This window comes from Silurus aristotelis (assembly GCF_946808225.1).
Source record: "Silurus aristotelis genome assembly, chromosome: 8".
In the NCBI taxonomy this organism is placed as follows: domain Eukaryota; kingdom Metazoa; phylum Chordata; class Actinopteri; order Siluriformes; family Siluridae; genus Silurus; species Silurus aristotelis.
The window spans coordinates 25763106-25774105 of NC_139581.1; the positions used below are offsets into that span (position 1 = coordinate 25763106).

Consider the following 11000-nt stretch of genomic DNA (forward strand, 5'->3'; position numbering starts at 1 on the left):
ACCCCCAAAACATCATACTGCCCCTGACACATATTAGCAACCTGCAGAATGCTCACCCCGATGGATTGTTTATTATCGCCGGAGATTTCAACCATGCGAATCTCAAGACTGTGCTTCCTAAACTCCATCAGCATGTGGACTTTGCAACGAGAGGAGCGAACACGCTGGATCGTGTTTACACAAACATCCCCGGCGCGTATCGTGCGGAGCCCCGCCCCCATCTCGGATACTCAGACCACAGCTCTGTTATGTTAATTCCAGCATACAGACCGCTCATCAGACGCTCTAAACCGGTTCTGAAACAGGTGAAAACCTGGCCAGAAGGAGCTACTTCTGCTCTTCAGAACTGTTTTGAGTGTACTGACTGGGACATGTTTAGAGAGGCCGCAACCTACGGCGACCAGCTACATCAGCAAGTGCGTTGATGATGTGACCATCTCCAAGACCATCACTACACGCTCCAACCAGAAACCGTGGATGACTGCAAATGTGCGTGCGCTGCTGAAACAAAGAGACTCTGCCTTCAGATCAGGGGACAAGGCGGCCTTAAAAACAGCAAGGGCCAAACTGTCTCGTGCCATCAGAGAGGCAAAGCGCGCACACGCGAAGAAAATCCACAACCACTTCCAGGACAATGGAGACACCTGGCGCATGTGGCAGGGCATCCAGGCGATCACAAATTACAAGACCACATCACCTGCTTGTGACCGTGACCCCTCCCTCCCAGATGTGCTGAACGACTTCTACTCCCGGTTCGAGGTGCAGAACAACGTGGTGGCGAGGAAGACCATCCCTCCTCCCACTGACCAGGTGCTCTGTCTAACCACAGCTGAAGTGAGGAAGACTCTATGCAGAGTTAACCCACGAAGTCTGCTGGACCAGACAACATTCCTGGCAGAGTGCTCAGGGAATGTGCAGAACAGCTAGCAGATATCCTCACTGACATCTTCAACATCTCCCTGAGCAACAATGTTGTTCCCACGTGCCTCAAGACAACGACCATTGTTCCCATGCCGAAGAAGTCTTCTGTCTCCTGCCTCAATGACTATCGTCCCGTCGCGCTCACACCCATCGTGATGAAGTGCTTCGAGAGGCTCGTCATGAAGCACATTAAGACACAGCTTCCACCCTCCCTGGACCCCATGCAGTTTGCGTATCGTCCAAACCCTTCCACGGACGATGCTATCTCCACAACCCTCCATCTGGCCCTCACCCACCTGGATAACAAGGACTCGTATGTACGAATGCTGTTCATTGACTTCAGCTCAGCATTCAACACAATCATTCCTCAGCACCTGATCGAGAAGTTGAACCTTCTGGGCCTGAACACCTCCCTCTGTAACTCAATCCTGGACTTCCTGACTGAGAGACCTCAGTCAGTCAGGATCGGGAACAGCATCTCCAGCACCACCACACTGAGCACTGGGGCCCCCCCAGGGCTGTGTGCTCAGCCCACTGCTGTTCACTCTGCTGACTCACGACTGTGTAGCAATGCACAGCTCGAACCACATCATCAAGTTCGCTGATGACACGACCGTGGTGGGTCTAATCAGCAAGAACGACTAGCCAGCATATAGAGAAGAGGTGCAACGGCTAACTGCCTGGTGTGGAGCAAACAACCTGTCTCTGAACGTGGACAAAACGAAATAGATGGTTGTGGACTTTAGGAGAGCACAGAGCGACCAATCTCCACTGATTATTGATGTATCCTCAGTGGAGATCGTCAAGGGCACCAAATTCCTTGGTGTTCATCTGGCAGACAACCTCACCTGGTCACTTAACACCAGCTCCATCACCAAGAAAGCCAGAAAAACAAGTCATTTGCATTTCTTTTTGTTGTAAGATATTTTCAATGTAAAATACGATTACCAAACGCTAAGACTTCTGTAACATGAATTATTTTATACAATTAAAATGCATGCTGTGAGTCCCAATTTAAATATTTTTTTATTTACTGGTCAAAAAATAAACCAGTGCTACAACAATAAATAGTTAGTTATACAATAACATACAACAATAAATTAGTATTGTTGTTGCTACAAAATGTTCATGTTTGCAAGTGTACAGACTTTGAAACAACATGTTTATTGTGTAAGGTCATAAATTTGGATTTCCAACTACTTTAATAGTGTTTCTCACCTTCTCCTTACTGTCGGAACTCAGAGCCCGTCTCTGAGGCGACACATCGAGGGTGGATTCTTTTGTTCAGAAGATTCCCAATAATGCTCAGCCAGCTCTAGAAAAACTTAAATATAATAGACACAAACTGCCAATGAAGGATCCTCAGTCTCAGATGAGTAAAAGCAAACTTCTTTATTCCATACACGTTCCAATGAGCTCAATAGAAGATGGGTACCTCACATCAAAATGAACAGCACATCAAAAATGATAGAGCATGCCAAAGTGAGGAAGTACCAGTACTGTCTGTTTCACGCTTGTATTTATACTCTGTAGCCACCGTATCTTTCTATTTTTTCTAATTTCTTCACCTTGAGTAATTCCCCTTATTTTCCGATCTTGCCCTCTTTTTTTCAATTCCCCTTATCTTTGACCTTGGTGCTTATTCCTCCAAACAACACCATATTTGGAGTTCCTGTTTTTTCCCAATTCCCCTTATATTCGGCCTTTTATATAAAATCAAGGAAAAGGCCTATTTTGTCTTCCTGCACCTGCAATGGGTAAGTGTTATGCTTTACTCTTTTTATAATGCTGTTTGCTATTCTACATTTATTGAATTGAGTTATCTCAGTGTATTAGATTGTCTGTATACATGTGCTTGATTATATTATTTTATTTGATAGCTGCAAGTGCCCAGGTTATATTTTAATTGTGCATTCTGAACCGATTGTTGCATAGTATATAGAATTTTCTCTTGAATGTGTGTTATCCTTTGCCTACACCTAGCAGTCACCGTGATGTTACCCTGTCTTACATCTTATCTCTGTTGGTCTCTTTTGCTCAGCTCCGCCACGCAAACTTTCTGGAATATCTCCAATGGGTCTTCTTCGCAGACAATACCGCCAGTTCCAGCTCTCCTCACTTGCTGCTGAGCTTGCTCATTTCCTTGAACAACTCTCTGGCCTAACTGTTCCAGCGAATCTCTATCTGCCTCCTCGCATAGTGCAGAGCACTGCTACGCGCGACATGGGCACACAGACCTCTCCTGATCTCTCTGCTACCCGCTATCGAGCTTATGATGACAACTGCAGTGAAGGCTCCTGTCCCCCACCGTTTTCTCCCTATCCCTCACACTGGTCTCCCAATGATTATTCCCCTACATCTCCTGCGCCAAACCAACGTGCTCCTGTGCCTTCACCTGGCCTTGGGCCAAGCTACTCCTTCATGTCTCCTGCAGCTGCAGCAGCCCACCCGCCTTGCTATCCCAATAAAAATGCTTAAAACTCCCTCAAGGTCGTTTTCTGTCCTTCTTTATCTATTCCACACACTTATAACATTCAGTCAAAGAATCTATCCTACTCACACATGTAAATATCTTATTATTACTATTTTATACTTGGTGTAAATAAAGACTCAATTAACATATAGTTAAATAGGTGTTATCAAAACTACTTCTATTGTATCTAATAAGTTCTATATTTGATTTAGGTTATTTTTTTTGTTGGATTAATGTTAGTTTGATTATAACATACGCTAGATAAGGTTGATTAAAATTATTTCTCGACATTACACTGAACCAATATGACCCATGTATAAACAGAATTTGCAAAGAAGGTGTTTCCTGAATATGTGTGTAATGTGTTTGTTTCAGTTCAGTCTCTTTGCCCTAAAAAAAATCTCATAACTTGTGGAAAGAAACTGTTACGAAGTCTGGTCATAAAAGTTCGAATGCTTCAGTAACTTATGCTGGCCAGTTAATTGTGTGTATTAGGGGTGTATGTGAGGGGAGTATGTTGTCATCCTCATACTGGGGATCATCCTCAATTCCCCACACTATGTTAACATACTGAAACAGAAAAAAATAACTGAAGAAATACAGACATAGTCCAAATAATACAAATTTGTGAAAAAATTTTAAGGTATTAATTTATTTGTCCATTTTATTGACCAAAAATGTTCATTTTTGTTTTATTCTTTACTTACTCTACATAAATGAGCATTGCTACTTTATGTACATTTGATTCTGTAAATATACACACACATTTAATTATTACTACTTTAAACCCAAAGACAGTTTATTTATTTATTTATATATATATATATATATATATATATATATATATATATATATATATATATACATACATATACATATACATATACACACGTTTTCATCAGTTTTTCTCCTCACTTAATTCACGTGCTTGAACTTTTCTGTAATTTGCCTCCATATTTTGACCATTTTTGGGATTGTTTAACTGTTGGATAATACACAAATAATATATTAAACCACTAGTAGTTTACCACACAGGTAGTGTGAATAATGATATGGATTACCTCATTAAAATGGCACTTCTCAAGAGGTGAGCAAATATTAGGGAGCAAGTGAACAGTTATCTAAAAAGCATTTAGGTGGTGCATTTACTGTTTGTTTCTCTATATGTTTTACTTGTATATATACTTGTACATATATCATTTCAATTAAATATTTTATTACTTAAAACTACAGATTGTTCGACAGTTTTCACGCTGCATGCCAACATCATGCTGTAATCTAACTGTGTACTCTTGGGGAACTAGTTTTAAACTCTTTGCCATGTTGGGTCTTTTCAGTTCTTATAATAGTTTATTTTTAAAGAACTATCAATATCAGATTTACTATCAAGCTACGCTATCTAATTTAATTGCATGCTGCTTGTATAGTGTCACAAAAATATGCATTAAATAGCTCAATATAATGTACACCTGATCATCCAAATTTCAAACTAAGTACATTAATATAGATACGTCTAACATAGTGCTTTTTAAAAACAGACCTGTCTGAATAAGCCACAGAAAATGACAATGTCTAACTTCAGAAAAAAAACAAATGCTAGTTTCTTTATCATTGAACAGTAACACAGTTTAATTATGCAACCAACAAATACATGTGTTTTTAACCCGTCATACAGTAAAAAATAAAAAAATCTTTTTTATTAACATCATCTAAAAACACCTTCTGGGCAATCTAAGGATATGAAGTTAAAGCAAATTCACAGAAACTTATATTGATCGCTATTAAAGGATTCCTTGCTGCTGACTCTTTCCGGCTATTTTCTTGGAGCATTCCAGCAGAGCATTATGAATGTCTTTAGCACAAGATATCTGAGATTTGATCATGCTGAGATACTGAGAGTAAGATAGAGATTCTGTTTGCACTGTGTCAGGTTTTGTGGCTGTGGGGACCAGGTTTGGAGAGTGTTTGGCACTGTCAATGCTCTGAGAGAGGCACTCGTGGGCCAGGCGCTAAAAAATACAAAGAATTAGTCTGAAACTCAAGTTTAATGCTTTATCACTTTTTTTTTTTCTTTTTGCATTAATCTACTCATAATCACTACAGAATGGCCTTTATATTGCATTAAAATGTAAAACAATTTATCATCCTAAAGATGCTTTACAAGAGCCGTTATAAAGAAGATGCTAATAATATACTTCATATTTTTTAAACATTTATTAGAGATTCATCTTAGTTAGTATTTACCAGACAGAGCTCCAGTTGATCACACAGGGCGTAAAACTCTTCTAAACTCTTGTCAAATCGCTGAACTGTGGAATCATTACTCTTTCTAAAATGGACAATAGGCAATAACTTAGTAACTAGTCATATTTCTCGATGTTAATAATGATGTGTGCTAATGCATAAAGGGGAGAAAAAAACATTAAAACATGTATGAGAAACAGCAGTGTTTTCATTACAGGATGGAAATGGGTTTTAAAGACAATCTAATCTTAATAGATTAGTCGTTATTAACTGGTTACTACCACGTTGACAACAAAGACAACCATTTAAAAAAACTTTTCTCCACTATTCACTGTTGAAATATTTTGGGAGAATAGTTTATGTAATTCTGCATTCTAATACATTCATTCATTTTCTGTAGCATCTTCACTAAGTGTGGGCATGAAAAGTACATTTCAAAGTGCATAGGCTGTAACCTCGTCTCAGGGCCGAATAGAGGAACCTGAACCTGTGAGATGGCAATGTGACCTACTGTAACATAATGCCACCTCCATTTGTTAACATAAAGGGCATCTTAACAAAAATATTATATTTTTGTAATATGTAATAAAATGTAAGATATTTTGGTTTTAACACTTTCTAAGTCTTAACATAATTAAATATAGAAAACTATATATATGTCATTCATTAGTTTAACTACAAAAGTTTGAAAATATAAGGAAAAACTACGGAGGTTGAAAGCAAAATCAAATGTGAAGTGAAGCCCATCTTCTGTGGCCAAGGAAGATTTCACGATAACAAGCAATGACAGAAAGACAAAACATGATGAGCTGGGTTTCACTTGAGCCATCAGAACTTTACAAACTGTCACAAATGAAGAGAAAATGAGCATCAACACAACAACCACTGATGGACTTTTAGAGAACTTCACAAGTTCACTGTCCTACTTACACTACTTACCTTGGTGAGAGTGGCTTTTCTGCCCTCACTGCACTAAAACGAAGTACAGACAGACTTCATGTTCAGAACAGCTTTCACTAGAAGTGACATGCATTTCACTGAAACTTCGAGACATCAAGCGCCAACCTCTTGTTCATACACTGTCCTTATTTAACACGATATTTTTATAATCATAAAAAAGTATTTATATTATATTATATATATATATATATATATATATATATATATATATATATATATATATATATATATATATAATTTTAAACTGGCCCACACACAAGAGGATTAAAGAGAGTCTTAATAATCAGTTAATTAGTGTGAACAATACATCCTGTAAAAGTAGACTGGAGCGGAACAGCACATTTATTTCTCCCAAATGCGCCCAGCAGCTTTACTACTACAAACTGAGGTACTCGTCTCGTTAACAACGATATATATAAAATACATTTACATTCGTTTAAGTAAAAAAAAACGTGTACTTACATTCCGTTATCAATTGCAGTGTTGTGTGCAAAATTTTGTGAAGCGATGGCCATTACGTTCTGAAACAAAAACGAACGGTGATTCATTTGTTTTCATAGAAACAATGACCGGGAATATACGCTCCAAACGTTAATAAAAGCCCGTCGTTTATACAAGCCATTAGCACACCTGTAAACTTTCTTTTAATTGCGGAATCAGCATTTTAAACCTATGAACCGGGTCGAAATCCTGCTGCTGGTTGAGCTGCTGCTGCTGCTGCTGCTGCTGTGGAGGCTGCTGAAGTACCGCCTGTGGATTTCCCGGAGGAGGCTGCTGCTGCGACATTACTGCAAAAACACAGTGTTTTTAAGTACACATTCACTAACGAGCTTCTTCTTCTGCTGCTGCTGCTGCTTCTGATTCTTCTTCTTCTTCTGCTGCTGCTTCTGATTCTTCTTCTTCGAGTCAAACTGTCACAAATCAACACTACCACCTACCGGACAATTGTGCAATGAAGTATAATTTAATAAAATATGTTTAATTGGGGGGAAAACATACATTCATACAGTAACCCAATTCACCATAAGTGTGTTTCAGATTTTTTTAAAAACTTTTTGATCACCACAGTTGTAAAGGACAATGACTTAAGCCCGCAAAACCTGTATTTCCGAGAGATCGGCAATTATTGTCCAAACATAATGCCGTGTTTTTTTTTGTTTGTTTTTATTCAGAAAGATAATTGTAAAGAATGTTTACAGAACTATATTTTAAAAAGCATTAATGTGACACAAAGCTCCCATTCGGCCACTTGGAAGTTTAATTGTGCTCTTAAAGTGCACCTTTAAAAAAAAATTTACTCCTGAATGGACCCCTGTTTGTTCTTCCATTTTATGGAATATGGAATAGAGCTGTGTTAGAGTGGGAATGATTGATTGAAGTTTTAAGGTGGAAACACTACCAGCATGAATTTACTTACAGAAGTCTTGTTTTACTTAAAGGCCAACAAGGTCATTAAATTAATTTACAATATTCCCACATTCATTCTTAATCTTATTCCTAATATGCTGAAATGTAAATGTTGTCTAATCTTAGTGACAGTAATCCATTACATAAATTATATAAATGTTTGCATCCCTAGATTTTTGTGTTGGTTGTTTAACATTCCTATTATAAAACATTTACCTTTATCTTCCTTAAATCTTACCTTATTGTAAACAATTATATATATTTTTATTAATGAAAATTAATATTTTGGAATTTCCACAAGTTATCACTTATGTTATAGTAACTATATCCAGCCAAAAAAACCTCTTTTGTCCTAATTTAATTATTTATTAACCTTAATCTTTGTAAAACCATATACAAGCAATTGTGTTACAGAGTTACTGTTACGGCAGAAACTATTAATGTAAAAGTGCAAACAACTTTGTACAGATCTTGTTAAATGGCATGAAAGAACATTGTGACAGATGTGATCAACCTTTTAATGATACTTTGGCTGAACTGTCACATGACATGTTTGTTGCAATGCTCCACTACCATTTCTAGTCAGCAATTCCAACAAATTAATCAGTCTTAATGAATTGTCTTTTAAATTTTATATTTTTAGCAGACAGCAAATATTCATCATAATTACAATATGAGTATATTTTATATTGACCTTCATATGACAAAGAATAATATCTGACACTCATATAGCAATAAAGTCTGGGCTGAGTCTGGCTTACATTCTGCACTTTTGGCTTCATTTTGGTGCTGTGTTTTTTTTCTTCACAGTCTTTTGTCAAACAGCATTAGGCTGAACTCTGGCTGGAGTCTGGCCGACCCACAGAAACAAAAAGCAAACTGTATCAGTTTGGCGGAGCCATGGCTTAAGTTTGGTCCCCCCAAAAAGAAAATATTTTAAATAATTTATTATTGCCCCTCATTAATTGGAGGCAAAAATAAATGTTTTTAGAGAAGATGGGCAATCAAAGCATACAAGGAGGTGTCAATATGCAGAATTAACAAAAACAAAATGAAAAGTTTCCAGAATGATGGAAGGCAAAGCAACAAAATCATGCAAAACAAAGTTGAATGGGCACTTAATGTGAGTGTATTTTACGTCATTTTACTAGAAATTATGACTTTAGCTGAAATAAACATTACCAACTTTAAACAACAAATGAATTTAATGGTACTCACTGGTTCAGAAACACGATTGTGATTTTAACTAATGATGTATATCTATATTATATACATGATTATAACTAATTCCTCATATATATCATCATCTTTCAGCTTTTCCCATTAGGGGTTGCCACAGCGGATCATCCGTCTCCATACCCCCCTGTCCTCTACATCTGCCTCTTTCAACCCAACTACCTGCATGTCTTCCCTCACCACATTGCATAACAGTTAGCCAGCCACCTTTTATTTATACATAATATTTACCAACACAGACTTGGAAGTAAATTGCCAACTATCTTGGCTCTGTCTCTTCAAACTTTAATACTATAAGGTAAGTTATTGTTTAACAAACACATAGATTTCACTCATTTTCTTTTGCACCTTTACTCGATTAAAATTCAGTTGAGTTTCAGGTAGTTCAGACAAAAATGAAAATGTACTCATCCTCAAGTGGTTCCAAACCTTTATGTTTTATTTTTCTGTTAAACACAAAATAAGATATTTTGAAGACTGTTGAAAACCGATAACCATTGATATCCATAGTAGAAAAAAAATAGTATGAAAGTTAAACGCTAGCAGTTTTCATTAGTCTTCAACATATCCCTTTTTGTGTTCAACAGAAAAATAAACTCAAAGGTTTGGAACATGTGAACAGTAAGTAAATGATGAGAGAATTGTCTTTTTTGAGTGAACTATCCTTTTTAACACAGACTTGTTTAACAGGTCCTTGTATCATTGTGCAGTTTAACAAATTGCACATTTCTTTTTAAACTGCAAAAAAAAAAAAGGGGATTATCTCTACATCAACATGCCACCCTCACTTCATCAAAATTAGTAAAAAGTGATGAGGTTACCACAGCTTAAAAAATTATTTGGCCCAAGCGCCTCAAATACAGCAACTGTCCAAAAGGATTTGTTCAGCTTCTATTGAGCTACAACCAAGTCCTTTAGGACAAAGACAAAACTATTATTTTAATTGTATGTAGTTGTGTCTTTGTTATTGTATTGTGACTATTTATTTGTTGCTTATGTTTTGACTTGCTCATATTACTGGTTTATCTTATATTATTGGTCCCCAAATTTTTTTCCGTTTTGTGGCTAAGATTTTTTCTACTCTCCATCAATAAAACACTACATTGCATTTGCATATTTTTTATAATTTTATTATACCTACAATATATTATAATTTAAGGCTATTTCTGGTGCCTCTGTACAACTTCTGGGTTAAAAGTGGTGGCAGTTTGGCTCTTATCTAGCTGACAACTGCTGATTCTGGCACTTTTGTTGACCAGTTAGTTCTGACTTCTTGGGCATTGTGAAGTTGTGGCTGAGTTTTGGTCTGCTTCTGGCATTGGTCTGGTTGACTTTCAGCAAACAGTATTAGGGCCAATCTTGGGGCGTAATTCCATGCAGTATGTGGGCCAAACTTACTGCTGAAACTCAGCCAGATCCAGCACAGTTTTCTATCTGGGCCTGCTCTAGCAGACAGAATTAGCTACATTTGGAATAGGTTAAATTTCCGATTCTGTCCATTCAAAAATAAATATTCCAGCTTTAAATTATAGCAATGTAATTGCAATATACAATAGACTTGTGCAATATAACAATATTATCCATATACCGTAATTTCCGAACTATAAAGCACCATTATATAAGCCGCACCCACTGAATTTGACAAATATTTATATTTTTAACATAAATAAGCCGCACCTGTCTATAAGCCGCACTAGTCTACACTAATGTACTTTACACAGGCTTTAACGAAAGACACGTTACACACGGTGTAACGGAT

At 37.1% G+C, this 11000-nt stretch overlaps 1 protein-coding gene across 2 annotated transcripts; it reads right to left on the reverse strand.

Moving 5' to 3' along the window:
- Positions 1–4994: 4994 nt before the first annotated feature.
- Positions 4995–7509, reverse strand: med29 (mediator complex subunit 29). 2 transcript variants are annotated; one of them, XM_083548964.1, is made up of 5 exons: positions 7229–7509; positions 7061–7119; positions 6578–6610; positions 5639–5723; positions 4995–5403 (listed from the first exon to the last, which is right to left on the reverse strand). In XM_083548964.1, exons 1-5 carry the CDS (start codon positions 7382–7384, stop codon positions 5176–5178), a joined length of 561 nt encoding a protein of 186 aa, XP_083405090.1. In that variant the 5' UTR covers positions 7385–7509; the 3' UTR covers positions 4995–5175. The 2 variants fall into 2 exon arrangements, with proteins under 2 accessions (XP_083405090.1, XP_083405091.1); XM_083548965.1 differs by lacking the exon at positions 6578–6610.
- Positions 7510–11000: the final 3491 nt, after the last annotated feature.

What these genes read in the sequence shown, in the direction of transcription:
- med29 (XM_083548964.1), bottom strand. Translation starts at nt 7,384, where the DNA reads ATGTCGCAGCAGCAGCCTCCTCCGGGAAATCCACAGGCGGTACTTCAG. An exon ending in ACTGCAATTGATAACGGAAT is followed by an intron (nt 6,611 to 7,060) that starts GTAAGTACACGT and finishes ACTTCGTTTTAG; the next exon opens with TGCAGTGAGGGCAGAAAAGC. An exon ending in GAAAAGCCACTCTCACCAAG is followed by an intron (nt 5,724 to 6,577) that starts GTAAGTAGTGTA and finishes TGTCCATTTTAG; the next exon opens with AAAGAGTAATGATTCCACAG.